Source organism: Symphalangus syndactylus, chromosome 20 (assembly GCF_028878055.3).
Source record: "Symphalangus syndactylus isolate Jambi chromosome 20, NHGRI_mSymSyn1-v2.1_pri, whole genome shotgun sequence".
NCBI classification, from domain to species: domain Eukaryota; kingdom Metazoa; phylum Chordata; class Mammalia; order Primates; family Hylobatidae; genus Symphalangus; species Symphalangus syndactylus.
Window position 1 is genome coordinate 64,849,696 of NC_072442.2, and position 20,435 is coordinate 64,870,130.

The 20,435-nt window shown below is 55.4% G+C and overlaps 1 protein-coding gene and 1 non-coding gene across 2 annotated transcripts in view; both read right to left on the bottom strand.

The window, feature by feature from the left end:
• LOC129470496 (uncharacterized) overlaps positions 1-19,092 on the bottom strand; it is a 28,593-nt gene extending 9,501 nt beyond the window's left edge. The window contains exons 1-6 of the mRNA XM_055258359.2: positions 19,030-19,092; positions 18,745-18,935; positions 17,155-17,354; positions 6,004-6,211; positions 4,456-4,511; positions 2,640-2,716 (exon numbers count right to left, since the gene is read on the bottom strand). Of these exons, the coding sequence (XP_055114334.2) occupies positions 2,640-2,716; positions 4,456-4,511; positions 6,004-6,211; positions 17,155-17,354; positions 18,745-18,935; positions 19,030-19,092 (795 nt within the window). The remainder of the gene's footprint in view (positions 1-2,639; positions 2,717-4,455; positions 4,512-6,003; positions 6,212-17,154; positions 17,355-18,744; positions 18,936-19,029) is intronic.
• Positions 5,655-5,756, bottom strand: LOC129470871 (small nucleolar RNA U13). Its single transcript, XR_008653390.1, has one exon. It is a non-coding gene; the product is annotated as a small nucleolar RNA U13 (small nucleolar RNA).
• Positions 19,093-20,435: the final 1,343 nt, after the last annotated feature.

Here is a 20,435-nt window from a genome sequence, read left to right on the forward strand (position 1 = left end):
ATAATAATAAAATCGAGAGCAGTGTAGAAAAATAGACAAATGACACAAAGAAGCAATTCACAGAAGAAATGCAAATTACCAATAAAGAGGAGAAAAGATGCTCTGTCTCACTAATAATGAAATACATTTTAAAAATGGTATGTCGTTTTTCATCGGATCAGAGTGGCTATGTTTGAAAGAGGAATGACATGGCACTGGAAGGGACATGGAGGAAAAGACACTTGTGTGCACGCTGGTGGGCCTGTGGTGGCAGGCAGGCTTTTTTTTTGAGACGGAGTTTCACTCTTGTCACCCAGGCTAGAGTGCAGTGGCGTGATCTCGACTTGCTTGCAAGCTCCGCCTCCCGGGTTCAAGCGATTCTCCTGCCTCAGCCTCCCGAGTAGCTGGGACTACAGGCGCCCACCACCATGCCCAGCTAATTTTTGTATTTTTTAGTAGAGACAGGGTTTCACCATCTTGGGCCAGGCTGGTCTCAAACTCCTGACCTCATGATCCACCTGCCTCGGCCTCCCAAAGTGCTGGGATTACAGGCGTGAGCCGCCGCGTCCGGCCTAAAGTCTTTCTTAACAGGGATTCATGGTTGGTTTGTCGTTTTTCATGACAAAGCATCTCTCTGCATTTCAGAGTGTGAGGTCCTCAAGGTCAACGACCATCTCGTTCCTTTATCCCCGAAATTCAGGCCTGCCCTGACAGAGGCGTAGCGTGACTAAAATAATGGAGGTGAGGCCAGGTTTTTAGTTTTCATGCTGATGAAAGAGTTGCTGGTTTTCGGCCGGACGCCGTGGCTCATGCCTGTAATCCCGACACTTTGGGAGGCTGAGGCGGGCAGATCACCTGAGGTTGGGAGTTCAAGACCGGGCTGACCAACATGGTGAAACCCTGTCTCTACTAAAAATACACAAATTAGCCAGGCGTGGTGGTGCATGCCTACAGTCCCAACTACTCAGGAGGCTGAGGTAGGAGAATCGCCTGAACCCGGGAGGCGGAGGTTGCAGTGAGCTGAGATTGCGTCACTGCACTCCAGCCTGGGCGACTGAGCAGACTCAAAAAAAAAAAAAAAGAAAAAAGAAAAAAAGAAGAGGCCCAGAAGCCCCCAGAGCTCCCTCAAAGCTGAACAAGAACCCTTCAATGGCACGACAAGGGAAATCGGAAACCAGAGTGTACTACGAATAGTAATGGTAGATATTGCGTCTTAGAAACTTTTTCTCCTGTAAACTGACACAGGCGAGGTTTCCTTGCTGGACAGAAGTCTCTCGGAAGAAAGCTATTATTCTCACTTCTTTCCCAGTGGCCAGCTCTGAATGGCATGATTGCCCAACTGGGCGAGCCACAGAGAGTTCCCTTCTTCCCTCTGGGAGAGACTTTTTGGTTCCTCTTTTGACTTTCTTTCTCTTTTTTTTTTTTTTTTTTTTGAGACAGAGTCTGGCTCTGTCGCCCAGGCTGGAGTGCAGTGGCTCGATCTTGGCTCACGGCAACCTCTGCCTCCCAGGTTCCAGCAATTCTCCTGCCTCAGCCTCCGAGTAGCTGGGATTACAGGCATGCACTACCCGCCTGGCTAATTTTTGTATTTTTTAGTAGAGACAGGGTTTCACCATGCTGGCCAGGCTGGTCTCAAACTCCTGACCTCAAGTGATCCGCCTGCCTCGGTCTCCCAAAGTGCTGGGATTTCAGGTGTGAGCCACCACACCCGGCCCCTTTTTTGACTTTCTTTCTTTCGACCCCACCTTCCTTCTGCCTCCCTGACATCAAGAAGAAGCACATTTTGTGATGTCCTGAGACTCCCAACAAGGGGGTGCTCAGTACCCCGAGAAAACATCTCCCCCAGGGGACTGTCTATGCCCGGGCACGGAGGAAACAAGAGGAGCAGAAGACCAGGTGTTCCCTGAGTTTTCCGTCTGGCTCCGGACAAAGGCAAAGGTTGGGGCAGTTCCACGGGAGGCGGGTGTTCAGGCTGCTCCATGAGCAGAAGCTCCCGGAGACCCTGATGACAGCTGCTGAGGAAAACAGGTAAAGAAAGTGGGCGGCAGCGTTTTGTCTTCCTGCCTCTGCCTCCCTGGGCACAAGGCTAGTGAGCTGCTTCCTCAGCGTCAAAGCCCAGATCAGAAGGCAGGGAATGTCGGCCAGGCAAGGTGGCTCACGCCTGTCACCTGGCGCTTTGGGAGGCCGAGGCGGGTGGATCACCTGAGGTCAGGAGTTTGAGACCAGCCTGACCAACATGGCGAAACCCCATCTGTACTAAAAATACAAAAATTAGCCGGGTGTGGTGGCGCATGCCCGTAGTCCCAGCTACTCGGGAGGCTGAGGCAGGAGGATCGCTTGAACCTGGGAGGCGGAGGTTGCAGTGAACCGAGATCGTGCCACTGCACTCCAGCCTGGGCGACAGAGCAAGACTCCGTCTCAGAGAAAAAAAAAAGAAAGGCAAGGGATTGTGAGAGCCACGCCTTGCTGCCTGTGGACCTCAGCTGAGGAGGCTCTGCCAGGCTCTGTTGCCAGGCCACCTCGCCCATAGCCCCTCTACTGTTTGGGACACCCAGGCACATGCAGGCACATGGAAGGCAAGGAAATAGAAAGCAATCAAAGTGGCCTCAAATTTAGAAGCAGATTACTGAACTACAGAGCTTTAAAAAGTCCGTACTCACTGTTAATGAGGTGAAGGTCATACACATCCCACCAAAGCCATTCAGAGCCAGGGCGATGAAGATGAGCACAGAGAGAGCTGTGGGGAAATGGAAAGCTCGTGAGTGGAGGAGACTCCAGCTGAGCTCCTGGGAAGCCGGGACCGGCTCAGAGTCCTGAGCGGTGCAGGCTCCCTGTAAATCCAGTAAATGCAGGCCAGGGTTAGTACCTGACATCTGGGGAGTGGAACTGCCCCTTTCTCATCCCTCCTCTAGCCTATTTCTTTTTCTTTTTCTTTTTTTTAATTGAGACGGAGTTTTGCTCTTGTCACTCAGGCTGGAGTGCAAGGGCGCCATCTTGGCTCCTACAACCTCTGACTCCCGGGTTCAAGTGATTCTCCCGCCTCAGCCTCCCAAGTAGCCGGGATTACAGGCATGCGCCACCACACTCGGCTAATTTTTGTATGTCTTGCCATGTTGGCCAGGCTGGTCTCGAACTCCTGGCCTTTGGTGATCTGCCCATCTCAGCCTCCCAAAGTGCTAAGATTACAGGCGTGAGCCACCGTGCCCAGCCTCCTCTTGCCTATTTCACAAAGCGTGGGCTCTTGAAAAAGGTGCACACCCACCCTCTTTTCTCCAATTAATATTAGCAGTGTCCAGGCAGTGACTCACGCCTAGAATCCCAACACTTTGGGAGGCTGAAGCAGGAGAATTGCTTGAGTCCAGGGGTTCAAGACCAGCCTGGGCAACAAAATGAGAACCCATCTCTAAAAAAAGTTAAAAATTAGCCAGGTGAAGCCAGGCGCGGTGGCTCACACCTGTAATCCCAGCACTTTGGGAGGCCGAGGCGGGTGGATCACGAGGTCAAGAGATGGAGACCATCTTGGCTAACACGGTGAAACCCCGTCTCTACTAAAAATACAAAAAATTAGCCAGGTGTGGTGGCGGGCGCCTGTGGTCCCAGCTACACAGGAGGCTGAGGCAGGAGAATGGCATGAACCTGGGAGGTGGAGGTTGCAGTGAGCCGAGATCGCGCCACTGCACTCCAGCCTGGGCAACAGAGGGAGATTCCATCTCAAAAAAAGAAAAAAAATTAGCCAGGTGTGTGTGTGCGTGCCTGCAGTCCCAGCTACTCTGGAGGCTGAAGTAGGACGATCACTTGAGCCCGGGAGGTCCAGGGTCCAGTAAGCTGTGACTGCACCACTGCACTCCAACCTGGGTGACAGAGAGAGACCCTGTCTCTAAAACAAAACAAAACAACAACATCAACAAAAAAAGAAACAGCAGCAAGCAGGAGGCCTAAGGAAGCTACTTCACTGAAACCAAAAATATAGGTTCCTGAAAATCAGTAGATGAGCCTGGCTGAGATTTCGGTGAAACTCAAGTCCTTTTTTGGTGTTTGCTCTATAATCCTTAAAACAACGGCTCCACCTGAACAGGGTTGTGGACCAGGTGGCTTCTAAGCTATCCTTCATGCTTTGGCCTGTGCTGCCTGGAGGGGACTCGGCTCGTGACTTCTGCACACACCGAGGACCGTGCCCCTACAGCCGGCCTGGTTCTTAGAACTTGCCTCTCAGGTTGGCATCAGTGAGGGCCTGGCTTGGTTTGGTGATGAGATGGAAGTTGCTCATATCCTGGCAGCTCCTGTCTGGGGTGGCTGCTCCCTGATCCCGCCGTCCATTTGAGGTCAGTAACTGAGTAGAGGCCTAACAGGTGTCCCCTCTAACTTGAGCAGTGAGCAGCAAGCCCAGGACAGTGTCCAAGAGCAGGTGGGTCTGGGAGCAGCTCGGGGCGCTCTCTCCCCAGTCCCTGACAAAAGATGGAGGAAGAGCACACTCACCGTTTGGTTTACTTGCTCCATACGCAATCAGCAAGCAGGAAACCGCGAAGCAGGCGCTAAAAGCCAAGCAGAAACGGAATGTTATTTACCATTATGACTTTATTCAGTGTTATTGTTTTGTTTTTGTTTTTTTCTTTTGGTTTTCCTTGAGACGGAGTCTCGCTCTGTTGCCCAGGCTGGAGTGCAGTGACGTGATCTCAGCTCACTGCAACCTCCGCCTCCTGGGTTCAAGCATTTCTCCTGCCTCAGCCTCCCGAGTAGCTGGGATATTACAGGCGCCCACCACCACGCCTGGCTAATCTTTGTATTTTTAGTGGAGACGGGGTTTCACCATGTTGGCCAGGCTGGTCTCGAACTCCTGGCCTCAGGTGACCCACCCACCTCTGCCTCCCAAAAAGCTGGGATTACAAGTGTGAGCCACCGTGCCCAGCCCATTTTCATTTTGTATATGTATTATAAAGCACATTAAGAATGGCACAGGGGGCTGGGAGCCACTGCACTCCAGCTCCAGTTGCTTGGGCAACAAGAGCAAAACTCCATCTCAAAAGAAAAAAAAAAGAATGGCATACGGGCCAGACACGATGGCTCACGCCTGTAATCCCAGCACTTTGGGAGGCTGAGGCGGGTATCACGAGGTGAGGATATTGAGACCATCCTGGCTAACACGGTGAAACTCCGTCTCTACTAAAAATACAAAAAATGAGCCGGGCGTGGTGGCGGGCGCCTGTAGTCCCAGCTACTCGGGAGGCTGAGGCAGGAGAATGGCGTGAACCCGGGAGGTGGAGCTTGCAGTGAGCCGAGACTGCGCCACTGCACTCCAGCCTGGGCGACAGAGGGAGACTCCATCTCAAAAAAAAAAATTAAATAAATAAATAAATATGAAAAAAATAAAAATATAAAAATTAGCTGGGTGTGGTGGGCGCCTGTAATCCCAGCTACTCGGGAGGGTGAGACAGGAGAATTGCCTGAACTGGGGAGGCAGAGGTTGCAGTGAGCCGAGATCACGCCACCGCACTCCAGCCTGGGCGACAGAGCAAGACTCTGTCTTGGAAAAAAAAAAAAAAAAAAGCACAGATATACATAATTTATAATTCCATGTGCTTATCATATTGGCGGTACGTGTTGACAATCTTTTTTCTGGTGGAGCTATAAGGTCAAACGGGCTGTGGAAACCAGTGTTTTGTTTTGTTTTTTTTTCTCATCAGATGGATACTGTGCCAGCTTCGTAACAAGGTTTGAGGGAAGCATGTCTCACATGAGAGTGAAACCCCAGTTATCGCGCTTATGAACTACAAAGCGACCGGAAACCCATATTCTTAGCGACAAGCAACTCCGGTCCCCGGGCGGCCTGGAGCCTGGAGCTTTTCTTATTTGGCACTGGAGCACGGCGAGGACCACAGCACCTGCTGATTCGGTGGCGGACGGGAGGGCCTTCAGGGAGCTCCACGGTACACCTGCTATCAGGTATGACCAGGATACCCTTCTGTGGGGAACTCAGCCCAGGGGTCCACCTGCCCACTCCCTGCCCCCTAAGGGACCCGCACTGACCTGCCCAGCAGCCTGAGCTTCCTCGGGCCATACTTGTCCATGACGATACCCAGGGGCAGGGTGATGGCACTGAGCAGAAAGGAGCCCACAGTGAAGGCCAAATTTAGCATCTCATCCTGCGCCTGGCAGCTGAGCCAGCCGTTCATCCAGCTCGCCTCCTCGTGCCCCGGCTCTGCTGTGCCGCCCACTGTGCCATTGGTGACATTCTCTGTGTGAAGAGGGAAGGAAACCCTGACCTCAGGGTCATGACAGGGATTCCCAAAGATCAGAAGGGCAGGTGCCCATTCAGAGTCCCCCCCACTGGGAATGCCAGGGCTGGCTGGGGGCCTCTCGAGGGCTCAGGCTACCCCTGCAGCAGGCTTGGATGGCCATTTGGCCCAAGTTCCCTGGAGTGAAAACGTAGAGGTTCTTAACTTTTGTGGGGGCCACGGACCCTTTGAAGAATCCAATAAAGACCTCCCCAGAAAATGCACACCAAGGTTTATCCACAGTTTCAGGAGCTTCGCGTGTCCCTTGAAGAGCAACACAGCCCAGGCTGAGAGTCCCATTTGAGAGCATTGCCACCCTAGAACAGCAGACCTCAGGGCCCAGCCTTGGCTGTGGGGCCCCAGGCTGGCGAGAACCTTCTCACGGCAGCTACGTCCATGGGGACAGACTGCAGCCAATATGGAGGCAGACCCCAGACCACTTGGGAAGCACAAGCACTGGTCTCACCCCAATAGCCTGGTTCTCCTCTGTCCATGTGGGGAGACTGGGGCGCCTCCTTCAATGGGAAGTCCAGCTGCCTTCTCAAACATAGAACAGATGCCACCTTCTCCCCCTGATATTTTCTTTTTCTTTTTTTTTTTTTTTTTGAGACGGAGTTTCACTCTGTTGCCCAGGCTGGAGTGCAGTAGCACGATCTCAGCTCACTGCAACCTCGGCCTCCCAGGTTCAAGCAATTCTCCTGCCTCAGCCTCCCGAGGAGCTGGGATTACAGGCACCTGCCTCCGTGCCCGGCTAATTTTTGTTTTAGTAGAGACGGGGGTTTCACCATGTTGCCCAGGCTGGTCTCAAACTCCTGATCTCAGGTGATCCTCTCACCTCCGCCTCCCAAAGTGCTGGGATCACAGGCGTGAGCTGCCGCACCCCGCCGATATGCACCTTTCTTATTTTCCTTGCCGGGGTCATTGTGATGCCATCCCATGGCCATGCCCAGACCTCGCTGGGTGCTGAGTCTGGTGTGTCTGCCACACCCAGCCCTTAATGGCCCCCTCCAAAGTCCACCCAGCACCAAAACAACACAAAAAGGAAGAGAAAAGTGCTGTGGCAGCTGAAGACGGGAAGGTGGAGGACGGGCTGGGAACGTGGCTGAGAAGCTCTCCTGGCCGGGACTGCTAGTTAAGAGATGCTGACTAATCCTGCAGGAAACAGGAGCCGACTTTGATTAGATGTGAGGTCACACTGGGAGAGTCAAGCAAACGCTTTTCTTCCGATAACTGCCTGCCTTCCAATTGCAGCCCTCTGGCGCCAGGGCTGTAGCGCTGAGCTTTGCAAAGGCTTGCTCGGGCCTCCCGGGGCTCCTCCAAGGTCACTGGAAAGGATGCGCACAGGTGGAATCGTGCTTCATGCCAACGTGTGGCCAAGGAGCCCCGCCGGGGCCGTGTGGATGACAAGCGTGGAACTGGAATCTGGTTTCTAGCTTCCAGTTTTTGTTCCTCCACTTTCTACCTGCATGACCTTGCTCTAGCTCAGTTCCCTTATCTATAAAATGGACATCATATAATGATAAGATCCACCTCCTAGGGTTTGGGGGAAGATCAATGAGAAAAACTCAGAAAACCTTCTAGAGCTCACCCAGGCATAGAAAGCACTTAATAACAAACAGCTATAAGTTGCTGCTGTTCTCGTGGTTATTACGATGATTGCCGCTATTGGAGGCTCCGGGTGGAATCACGGCACCAATAGCCGGCACAGAGCCGGATGCAATGGCTGCGGGGAGCACAGGCCCGTTAGCGTGTGTGGAAGCGCAAAGGCACGTCTAATCCCCCAGGGCTGTGAGCACTGAAGGGCAGGGCCTGCATTGTGGTCACTTCTGTGTCCCCAGTATCTCACCCAGGTCTTGGCCTACAATAGCTGTTTACTGAATGAATAAAAACAACAGGGCCAGGTGTGGTGGCCCACGCCTGTAATCCTAGCACTTTGGGAGGCAGAGGCGGGTGGATCGCCTGAGGTCAGGAGTTCAAGACCAGCCTGGCCAACATGGTGAAGCCCCATCTCTACTAAAAATTCAAAAATTAGCCAGGCATGGTGGCACATGCCTGTAATCCCAGCTACTCGGGAGGCTGAGGCAGGAGAATCATTGAACCCGGGGAACGGATTCAGTGAGCCAAGATCACACACCACTGCACTCTCTGTCTCAAAAACAAACAAACAAACAAACAAACAAAACAGAATCAGGCCAGGTACAGTGGCTCAGTCTGTAATCCCAGCCCTTCGGGAGGCCGAGATGGGTGGATCACCTAAGGCCAGGAGTTCGAGACTAGCCTGGCCAATAAGGTGAAACCCTGTCTCTACTAAAAATACAAAAATTAGCCGGGCGTGGTGGGCGTCTATAATCGCAGCTACTCAGGAGGCTGAGACAGGAGAATTGCTTGAACCCGGGAGGCGGAGGTTGCGGTGAGCTGAGATCACACCACTGCACTCCAGCCTGGGCAATAGAGTGAGACCCCATCTCGAAAAACAAAATAGAACAAAACAAAAAAACAATGGAACCAGATCACAATGGCCAAAAGGATCGAGAGAGGAATCAACAGAACCAAGTTGAATCTAGGGGGGATTTAAGGAGATCAGAACCACAAGTCAATCACTTGGAGCCATAGCAATACAACCTTACCAACCAGATTCCCCCTCAGCCACTTCCTCTCGGTTTTCCAAAAACAAGGTCCACCACACGGTCAGCCAAAGCACATGGCAGACGGGGTCCTCGAGCCCGTCAGGGTCGAGCTCAGAGCTTCACGTACACCGCCTCAGCCGGCGGGCCTGGGCCACTCGCCCATCCACAGTGCGGCAGCTTCTGGAAAGGAGGAGCTGCTTTGTGAGCTGGTGTTGGTTTCAAATGCCAGCTCTGCCAGCAGCAAAGGAATTGGCTCTGAAGTCGGGGAAAGAGGGTCTCTACAAAGCAACAGCCATTTCCAGGCTGACATGCAGATAGGAGCAAACCAGCAGAGGTGACAGAGAGGATGGATGGAGAGGGCACGCCAGGGCCCAGGATGGGTGACTTGTGGGGCCATGCACAGTCTGGAGCTAGTGACTGCACAGGGGCCGTGGAATGACTGAGGGCTTGGGGGGCCGTAGGTTCTACTGCTGCAAGCAGGAGCCACAGGCACGAGGAATGGAGTGGGTGAGGCAGCACTGCCTATGAGTAAAGGCACCAGGGACCTCCAGTTACCCCAGGGAAGAACCGCAGCTGGGTCTCTAAACCCATGGGTTTTCTCATCTGGAGCCAGAAGATAAAAATCCCAAGGCTAGGCCGGGCGCGGTGGCTCATGCCTGTAATCCCAGCACTTTGGGAGACTGAGGCAGGTGGACCACTTGAGGTCAGGAGTTTGAGACCACCCTGGCCAACGTGGTGAAACCCCATCTCTACTAAAAATACAAAAAAAATTTAGCCAGGTGTGGTGGCAGGTGCCTGTAACCCCAACTACTTTGGAGGCTGAGGTAGGAGAATCGCTTGAACACGGGAGGCAGAGGTTGCAGTGAGCCAAGATCCCAACAGTGCACTCCAGCCCGGGCCACAGAGTGAGACTCTGTCTCCAAACAAACAAACAAACAAACAAAAGTCTTAAATTGATTAGAGATCTGGTCACCCCTTTAACCACATAGGGGAGAGGCAAGGTCAGGGTAGAGGCAAGGGTATCTGTCCTTCCCATCTTTTACCCTGGAGCGACTACACACAGGGGCAGGGACCTTGCACTTAGGCCAACAGCCTTCTCCTCTTAAACAAATCCCTGCCGATGGGGCCACCTGGCCCTCTGCCGGGCTGCCTGCCTCCAGGCCGTCCTGTCCGGCAACAGATGCGCCTGGGGCGGGGGAGGTGAGCGGCTTCTCCTTCTGCTTGTGGAGCAATTTGAGAGTCTCCCTCCTGCTGGAGGGAAGGAAGCCCTTGGTGAGCCGAGAAGCTCTGTTGACAGTAAACAGCCCACACGCACCCGCACCGTCACAGCCCCAGCAGATGCCCAAACACAGACACACCCAGGCTGTTCCTCTCCCCCTCCTCCCACCTGGGCCACCGTGGGCCAGGAGAGAGACAGATTAAGCACCCAGGAAGTGCCAAGGCGTGGGGTGGCCCTCTGCTTCCAGCCTAGAGCTTGACCCCGGGCCAGCCTGCTCTGCTCCACACCTGCACCTGTTTATTAAACAGATGCCTCCTCGGGGGCGGCCAGAAGTGACCCAGCCCAGCCCGGCCAGAGAAGGTGAACCGAGAAGACAGGCAAGAGTCAGCGTGGCCAGTGAGTGCCAAGAACAGGAACAGGGCGGCTCAGGGGGAGACCCAGGGCCAGGGAGGAGGAACACCGTCCAGCCCCGCTCGCAGAAGACGCACAAGATCTTTACAGAGGAATCAGGGAGATAAGAGGGTGCTGTGGCCCCCCAGTCTCCCCCGAGTCAAAGAGGAGCCTCCCCACACCCCGGGGAGACAAAGGGAGGGGGGCCTCCAAGATGATGCTTGAGGGGGCCAAGAAGTACCTGGCTTGAGGTCCCCTCTCAATTCCTGAGCTGCCCCCTTCCCTGACTGGTTGTTTTCTGAGTCCCCCACTCCAGGGTGCGGGCCCCTGGACAGCGCACCCATGGCCCCTGCCCGGGATCTCCTGTCTGTCAAATCCTTAGTCTATCCGGCAACAGGAAGCAGCATCTCAGTCCTCGGTCCGGCAGGGGAGATGTAGGTGAGAGGTCGGCTCAGACACAGAGCAAACAACAGGCAGGAGGGCACGGACAGGCAGAGGCTGTCCTGGGCTGACCAGGGCCTGGCCCCCGAGCAGTGGTCCCAGCAGCGGCTGCCACGTGCGCAGTGAAAGTGTGTGCCAGCTGCCACGCTCAACGGCTGTGCCCATGCCCACCCCATATTCCCCACGAGGATACTGTCAGCGTATGCCCGAGGGATGCTCAGAGCAGGCAAGTCACTTGCCGAAGGTCTCATGGGGGTCCCTGAGGAAGCTGGGCTTGACTCCAGGCTGTCAGACCCCGAAGCTCCCGCTCTTACCGCTCGGGCTGTGCCGATGCTGGCCTACCTGGGTTAGAGGCTCATATCCCAGAGAGAAAATGCTGAGAGAACAGAGCCGGGAAAAGGCTGCCCATGGCGTCGGCAACACCAGGAGGCCCTGAATATCGCTTGGTGAGCACCGGACTAAGACTGTCCCACGAGGTCCCTGAGCGCCAGCCTAAGCTGGACAGGACCTTCATGGACACCAGAAGCCAGGGGTGGCCAGCGGATGTCTGGGAGGGAAATGAGGTCACGAACCAAGAAGGAGGGAGGCTGGGGCAGTGGGAAGAGCCAAAGCCGCCAGCTCTTCTCTGAGACGCATCCTGAGGCTGCCGGCCCCAGCCTTTAAACCTTCTTACCCGTTGCTATGGAATTTTTAAAATTGCAAATAAACTGGGGGAAAAGTTTAAAAGTCACATTTACAGCAATAAAACTGAAAGGCTGGATTTAAGAAAGCTATCCGGCCGGGCGCGGTGGCTCACACCTGTAATCCCAGCACTTTGGGAGGCCAAGGCTGGTGGATCACCTGAGGTCAGGAGTTGGAGACCAGCCTGGCCAACATGGTGAAACCCTGTCTCTACTAAAAATACACAAAAATTAGCCGGGTGTGGTGGTGGGCACCTGTAATCCCAGCTATTTGGGAGGCTGAGGCAGGAGAATCACTTTAACCCAGGAGATGGAGGTTGCGGTGAGCTGAGATCATGCCATTGCACTCCAGCCTGGGCAACAGACTGAGACTCCATCTCAAAAAAAAATAAAATAAAAAACAAATACAAATACAAAAAATTAGCCGGGTATGGTGGCAGGTGCTTATAATCCCAGCTACTTGGGAGGCTGAGGCAGGAGAATCGCTTTAACCCGAGAGGCAGAGGTTGCAGTGAGCCGAGACTGCGCCACTGCACTCCAGCCTGGGCGACAAGAGTGAAACTCCGTCCCCGCCTCCCCGTCCCCCAAGAAAAAAGAGGTCCTCGAGGCAGCAGAGAAGTCTCCTGTCCACACCTGCAGCTTCACTCAGCCCGTGGGGATCAAGCCTGGCCCCGCTTCCCCAAGGTGGGCGGCAGCCCCTCTGCCCTTGCAGTGACCTCTGTGCCAGGGTGAACTCGCAGCGACCTCTGTGCCAGGGTGAGAAGCTCCCTGCCACCACCACAGGCAGAGCAACTGCAGCGGTCAAGAGCACACAACCGGGGTCGGCCTTCATGCCCATGGTCAGACCGTGAGTGACTTCCTCGGGCAGAGGCCATGATGGCTTCTGGTTTCTATGCCACCCAAACATACCAGCATGTGGCAAGCCCTCAGCAATTCACACGCGCCTCTAACAGGGGAATTGGATCGTCGCCCTCCTCTGCCTCCCTGGCTTCCTCCTGCCTTGGGAAAAAAATTCAGTTTCCCTGAATGGCCTCCCAGTCCCTGCAGGCCCGGCCCCTTCCCACTTCTCTCCTCTCCTCCAGGGTGTACCCTCCTCTCCTGAATCACCCCTCCTCAACTTCCAGGCTTCCGCCTGAACCCCAGAGAGGCCCTCCCACCCAGTAGCAGCCACATCTCCACTGCCGTTCTGGCTCCTGGCACCCTGCTTTCTTGGGGGCCTGACCACCCCCTGGAATTATACAGGTTACACAGGTATGTGTGTGATGACTTGTTTGCTCTGCACCCAGCACGGCACCTTCGTCAATGTTTACTGAATGTTTAGGTTACAAGAAAGAGGGGATTAACGATCCACATGTATGCCTGGAGCAGTGGGTCACGCCTATAATCCCAGCAACGTGGGAGCCCGAGGTGGGTGGATCGACTGAGCCCAGGAGTTCAAGACCAGCCTGGGCAACATGGTGAAACCCCTATCTCTACGAAACATTTAAAAATTAACTGGGTATGGTGGCTCACACCTGTAGTCCCAGCACTTTGGGAGGCTGAGGCCGGCAGATCACTTGAGCCCAAGAGTTTTGAGACCAGCCTGAGCAACACGATGAAACCTTTATCTCTACAAAAAATTTGACCGGGTACGGTGGCTCACACCTGTAATCCCACGGCTTTGGGAGGCCAAGGCGGGTGGATCACCTGAGGTGAGGAGTTCGAGACTAGCCTGACCAATACGGTAAAACCACATCTCTACTAAAAAATACAAAAATTAGCCAGGCGTGGTGGCAGTCACCTGTAGTCCCAGCTACTTGGGAGGCTGAGACAGGAGAATTGCTTGGACCTGGGAGGCAGAGGTTGCAGTGAGCCAAGATTGTGCCACTGCACTCCAGCCTGGTGACAGAGTGAGACTCCATCTCAAACAAAACAAAACAAAAAAAGTTGAAAAACTAACCAGGGGGTCGGATGCAGTGGCTCATGCCTGTAATCCTAGCACTTTGGGAAGCCGAGGCGGGCAGATCACGAGGTCAGGAGATCGAGACTACGGTGAAACCCTGTCTTTACTAAAAATACAAAAAATTAGCTGGGTGCAGTGGCGGGTGCCTGTAGTCCCAGCTACTCGGGAGGCTGAGGCAAGAGAATGGTGTGAACCCGGGAGGCGGAGCTTGCAGTGAGCCGAGATCACACCACTGCACTCCAGCTTGGGCGACAGAGCAAGACTCTGTCTCAACAACAACAACAACAACAAAAACTAACCAGGGCCAGGCACGGTGGCTCACACCTGTAATCCCAGCACTTTGGGAGGCAGAGGAGAGCAGATCACCTGAGGTCAGGAGTTCGAGACCAGCCTGGCCAATATGGCGAAACCCCATCTCTACTAAAAATACAAAAATTAGCCGGGCATGGTGGTGGGCGCCTGTAATCCCCAAAACAAAAACAAAACACTAACTGGGTATGATGGCTCATGCTTGTAGGCCCAGCACTTTGGGAGGCTGAGGCAGGAGGATCGCTTGAGCCCAGGAGTTTGAGAACATCCTAGGCAACATGGCGAGACCCTGTCTCTACAAAAAATACAAAAATTAGTTGAGTATGGTGGCGCACACTTGTAGTCCCAGCTACTCAGGAGGCTGAGGTGGGAGGATTGCTTGAGCCCAGGAGTCAAGGCTGTGGTGAGCTGTGATTGCAACACTACATTCCAGCCTGGGCAACAGAGCGAGACCCTGTCTCAAATGAAAAAAGAAAACATTCACAGTTAGCCGCAGCCCCCCAGGCTGACCCTGCCCTGTTGAAGTGGGGGCCACTGGACAACAGAGAAAATGAAGAAAGAGCTCAGGCGTGGACGGTCACATTGCCATTCCAGAGGCCAAGAGGATACAGCTCTGGGAAGCCCCGTGCTTCTTGGGCTGAGAACCCAATTGGTCTCCTGCCCTCACCAGGGGGACGAGGGAGGCATCCAGCAGCCAACACCTGGAGGATGTTGTGCAAAACCCGTTGCCAGCTTCCCGCACCCAGGTCCCCAAACCCAGCCTGCCATGTCTCCCAGCAGGCAAGGAAGGACAAACTGAGGGGCAGCCGAGAAATGAGCTGTTTCCTTCCTTCTGCCACCTCACCCGACTGGAACCCAATACCACGTCTGTGGCCAGATTCTGGCTGGAGTCCTAAGAAAGAGTTCTAAGAATCTTTCAACAGGTTCAGGCAAATTTTCTTTAGAAAACAAACAAACTAAAGCATCGTCCTAGAGCGACACGAAGCTGACAAATTTGCATCTCAATCAGCTGGACACTGCTCAGCCTTTCACAAGTCTAATTCGATAAATTCAAAAATGGCCTAACTGCTTCCCTGCAATTCAGCCATGCACCAAGTTTGAAAATGTTAGACTGAAGCAGAAACGTTCACCCTAACTTCGCCAGGCACTCCCAGACGAGCCAAGTGCGGGGATTTCTGGCCTAAAAGAAAACTGGTTATGCAGACTCCAAGAATCAAGGAGCAGTGTGTCCAGAGAGATAAGCTGTGTGGAATCAGCAGCCTTCCCGCCCAGGACGTGGGCCCAGCATGTTTGCCAGATAATCAGAAAAACCAAAATTGGAGGCAGGAACAAAAGTACGGGAAAAAAAGTTGATGTTCAACCCACAATCCTGACCCTTCACCTTCACTTCGGTTTAGAGGAGCTACCTGTCAAGTCTGCCCAGGGCTTAAAACACCAACTCAGCACCGCGTTGGCACAATCTCTGGGACTCCTCCCACTTAGACAGAGGAAGAAGCTGAGGTTGAGGCAGGAATGAAGGGACCAGACCCAATTCTGCCAAAACCATACAATCAATTAAATCCGTGGACAATCTATTAAAAAAAAAAAAAAAAAGTCCTAGAATCTGACCTTCCGACACCATGGTGGGTAAAAAAAAAAACAACAAAAAACAAAAAAAAAACCTGCCCACAACAGTTCTCTGGTCTGGGTGAGACATTAAAAGCTTTCTCTGTGGATGATGACTTTTTTTTCTGCTTTTTTTCTTTCTTTTTTTTTTTTTTTTTTTAAACCCTGTGTCCAGCTTGAAAGAGCCCATCAGGGAGGCGAGCAGGAAGGGTCACGATCTCTAAGGGAGGAGAGAGGAAAGAAGAGGAAGCAGCAAACACTCCAACCTGTGCCTTTCGGGGACAGGCATTAATCTCCTAACAACTCTTGGCCAAAGCAGAAAGCTTGTTCAGGGAACAAGGTCTGACTCTTCCCAACTCCCAAGATTTCTTGCTGATGTGGGGAAAGGCCTGCCAAGAACCCTTAGGCTATTAGGAAATATTTTTGAGTGGCTAAAGGCTAAAGGTTAGTTATAAATCATATACTTTCTAGCCTCTCCCCGCGGCCTCTGCATTCGCCTGCTTTCTCCTGCCCTGAACCTCTCCAGCTAAGCCTCCCTCCCTAGAGACTGGGACACACAGGAATCTCCAGGGCAGATCAGAGAAGGGAAACAGGGAAGCTTCCACAAAGGATTACACCCAGCATGAGCTGGTCCAAAGCTTTCTCTTCCTGCAAAGAGCTCTAGAAAGAAAAGGCCTGCTGCTGGGGATTCAGGAAGTCAAACCTGGGCTACCTCCATCTAAGGGCACTCTAGCACTGGCGAGAGAGATTATGTGAGCTCAGCTATTATGCAGTTACCGTTGGGATCAAGGAGAAGGCAGAGGGAAACATTTCCTGTCAAGGTTGCCTAAGAAGGAGGGTAGGAGGCTAGAGGCTGGGGGCTGCTGTGGCCCTCCTGTGGGGCTGAAACTACTGCCCTGTAGTAATCAGGATCCTCCAACAGGGTGTGAAAGTGTGAAGGTGAGTGTGTGTTGGGTGGTGCAGATGTCATGTAGAGAAGCATCCTCAGCCTGCCTTCAGCAATTCCAGTGACGAGGCAAAGAGCAGAGAACAAGCCTAACATCATTTCCATAAATGCTCCCTTCTTCTCTTCCCCCTTCATGCCCATGAGGTTGGAAAGCCACGGAGATGTCCTCAGGGCCCGTGGGGGAAATGTCCTTTGGAGAATAATAAGGCAGCAAAAATAGACGAGAAATTGTGTCCAGCAAGCACTTGGGAGCCTCCACAACGGCCTGAGGAACGTCTAGATTCTAGATGAGCCCTCCCTGGGGTGGAGGAGGCAAGGCCACTTCCTCTCTTGCTGCACCCCAGCCCCTAAATCTGGAGTTCCTCTTTCTCACAAGCAGACAGCAACATGTTTACTACCAGCCAAGCTATGTTCCAGGGCTGGGAGGAGAGGAGAGGAGTCCAGCAATGTTCGTAGCGGGTGGAAGGAACACCCTGGACAGCAGGTGGGGTTCTGGGTGGATTGCAGGCCCAGGCTCTGTGGCCTTGCGCAAGACAGATCGCTCTGAGCCTCCATGTCTTCGTCCACAAAACAGGGGCAATGACGAGTACCCGGCAGGGCTGGGTGAGGATCAGATGGGCCTTTTGATACCCGAGAGGCACTGGGCAATGCGGTGCTGTGGCTCGCTAGGTCTTCGCCCCCATCCCGCCCCCTCCCAAAGCCCTGGCTCCAGGAGCCCCCGGCAGCCCCAGGCGCCTGTCTCACCTGGCTCGGTACACAGGTAGGAGTAAAAGCCCTCCGACTTGAGCATGATGAGCAGCGAGCCCCAGCCCAGGAGGACTGCCGAGAAGAGGAGGTTCTCCAGCACGGCCGTGCAGGCCATCCACCAGCGGCGCCGACGGGCAGTGGCCAGGGTGGGCGCCATGGTGCGGCGCGGCGCGGCTCCGGCTCTGGCTCTGCACCACCTGCGCACAGACCTCAGCGTCAGCGGCCGGTCCTGCCCAGCCCCTGCGGCCGCCCCTAGCTGCCCGCTGCCGCAGGGCTCGGGACTGTCACCCCTCCCCGGCCGCGGTGGCCGGTGCGCGCAGCGGAGGCGGCGAACCCCAGCCCTGCCCGGACCTGGGCCACCCCCACCCCGCGGCCGGCTCGTACCGCTACCCTCCGCTACGACAGAGCCGCCCCGGCCAGGCAGGGAGACGTCTCCCGCAGCTCACTCCGAGGTAAACTGAGGCATGGAGGCAAGAAGGGGCTAACGCATGCTCAGGGCCGTGGAACTAGTCCTGGCCTGCAGCAGGACTGACATCGCCTGGGGCCAGCATGGAACGCAGCGTCAGGTGGGCAGGGGCAGATCCGAGGGCTGCCTCTCCCAGGGACCCTGACAGGTGCCCTCCCCCCCGCGCCCGAGACCCTTCCCCAGAATTGGTTTCTTCAACCACAAGATCAGCGCCCAGAGCTACGGAACGGCCCGCCCCGGCGCGCTCATTGGCCGGATGGCGCAGGAACTGCCGCGCCATTGGCCGCCGTCTAGGTCGCTAGGCGCTGCGGCCACGCGAACCCGGCGTGGGAGACGAGGAGCCGGTTCAAACCGGCGGCGCGAGCCAGCCGCGCGACCCCCATCTCGGGCGTTTCCCCGGCAACTCGTCCATTTCCATGGCCTCGGACCCCCGCGCCTCCATCCCCAGCCCGCATCTGTTCGTCATCTCTTACTTGGCGGCCCCTCATCACTCCATCTCTCTCCTCTTATTCCCACGTTTTCTCCCTACGCCCCTTCGGCGGCCGCTTCTGCCCCCGCGCCCTCGCCCCGGCTGCCATCCCCGGCTCCAGCTCACCCGGCTCCTCCGGCGTGTGTCGGGCCCGCCCGGCGCCTTTTCTGCCCTCTTTTATTCCAGCCCTTTTATTCCGACCCCAAGAAGAAAACACTGCCGCCCGCTGATTGGCTGAGCGGGGCTGGAAACAGGCGTCGACCAATCAGCAGCCAGCCCCCCGCCCGCCCCGCCGCGAGCAGAAGCCGGTTCCGGCCGGACTCGGAGACAAACAAGAGAGATGGGGGGCGGGAGGGGCCTGGGCGCTGCGGGCCGGGCCTCCGCTCTGCAGTCTTCAACCCGAGTCACAGCGCAGCCGGGAACCCCCGGCGACATCGCCCCGCGGCCTCTCCAGCGGCCTGACCCTGCCAGGCTGGGGCTCCGGCTCCGCGTCCCGGCCCCCAGCGGACTCCCCACCGAGGCCGCCGGGCCACCAGCGCCCCCAGCCGGGCTCTCCCGCGGCCGCCCCGCCGTCCCCAGCTGCCCCCTGCGCGCCAGTCACCACGCCCAGATGCGCCGGCTCCGCACGGTGGTTCCATTCTCGAATCCCCACCCCGCCTCCTCCCGGCACAGCGCCGCCGTCCCCGCCGCCTCGGGCTTTGCGTCCTGATTCCTCGCTCCCCCGCCCCGGTGGTTCCCGTCCCGGTGTATTCGGGGCCTGGGATCCCGGACCCGGTCCAGCCGTGGCGCCCCCTGCTGATGCACTGACCCCTTCCCCTCTCCCGGGTGCCGTCTGCCCGGTCCCTGGAAATTGGCCCTTGGAAATCTGCAAGGGGATTTGGGGCTGGTCTGTCCTGTCCTAGGACGGGGTCTCCTGAGGTCCCCCCATCAGACTGACCTTTCTCCGCCCGTGTTCACGCACTGCTCGGTCCCCCGGGGACCCTCCACCCTTGATCGTCATCTGGGTGCTCCCTGCCCGCACTGGCCACCTTCACCCCGTTCCCCGTACCTTTCAGGGAAGGTCCCTCCACAGGGCGATGCTCCGGGCCACGTCCGCCAGCTGGTACAAGCCAGCGAGGGTTCGAGGGGGCTCCGGGTCCCCGTCTGATAAGCCCGGGCTCCGAAAGCTCAGCTCCCCGTCTTCGTCCCCCGGATCCGAGGCACTAGCCCGACCTCGGAAGACCGTCTGACTGCCCCAGAATCGGCTTGGTCTCCCTGGCTTGCTCCGGGGGGGCTGGCTTAGCACTCCAGGGCTGCCGCGTGGTGTCCACGTCTGGAATCCCAGCGGTTTGGGAGGCTAAGGTCGGAGGGCCACTTGGGGCCAGGAGTTCGAGACCAGCCTGGGCAGCATGGCGAGAAACATCTCTACCAAAATAAAAACCAAAAATAAAACCCCACCACCACCCCAGGGCTGTAGGAGCCCCAAACCCCTCTTGCTCCACCTGCCCCAGTCCGAGTGTGCCCCCTACTGTCTAGAATCCGCCCGGGCCACCTGGCGAGGGCAACCGCCCCCAGACGAGGCTTGGAGCTGTCAGCCTGCTGGGGAGTGGCTCCAGCTGGTAACCTCCCCGGTTCCTCACCCTGTGGAACCCTTCCCACTCACAAGCTTTCAACTGCCATCTGAAAAATCTCTTCCTTCACCCTTCCCTCCTCTTTGAGCAGCCTGAGGGCACTGCAGGGTCAAACATACCTCAAATATCCCCCAGAACTGTCCTCCACATTTTCTCAGATAACCATACTACTGTCTACTGAAGTTAGATACCAAGAACCCTCTCTTTTTTCTTTTTTTTTGAGACAGGATCTCAGGCACCCAGACTGCTGGAGTGTGGTGGCATGATCATAGCTCACTGCAGCCTCGACCTCCTGGGCTTAGGTGATCCTTCTGCCTCAGCCTCCCAAGTAGCTGGGACCACAGGTGCATGCTACCACACTTGGCTAATTTTTGTATTTTTTGTAGAGATAGGGTCTTGCCCTGTTGCCCAGGCTGGTCTCAAAGTCTTGGGCTCAAGTGATCGTCCCACCTCAGCCTCCCAAAGTGCAGGGATTACAGGCATGACTCACAGTGCCCTGCTGAGAACCATCCTTTCATCAGACATTTGTTAGGCAGTCGCTGTGATTCTGCCTCTCCCTCACTCCATCCCCATCAAGCTGATACAGCTGTATCTCCTACATATTTACCTAATCGGTCCATCTGAGCCCTTAGGCCCGTAACTACTGTTGAGCCACCTTCAAATTTCAGCTCCTCAAATCCAGCCCCCATCTCATCCCAGGGTACTAAGGGAAATGTAAATGTGACCTCCGCCA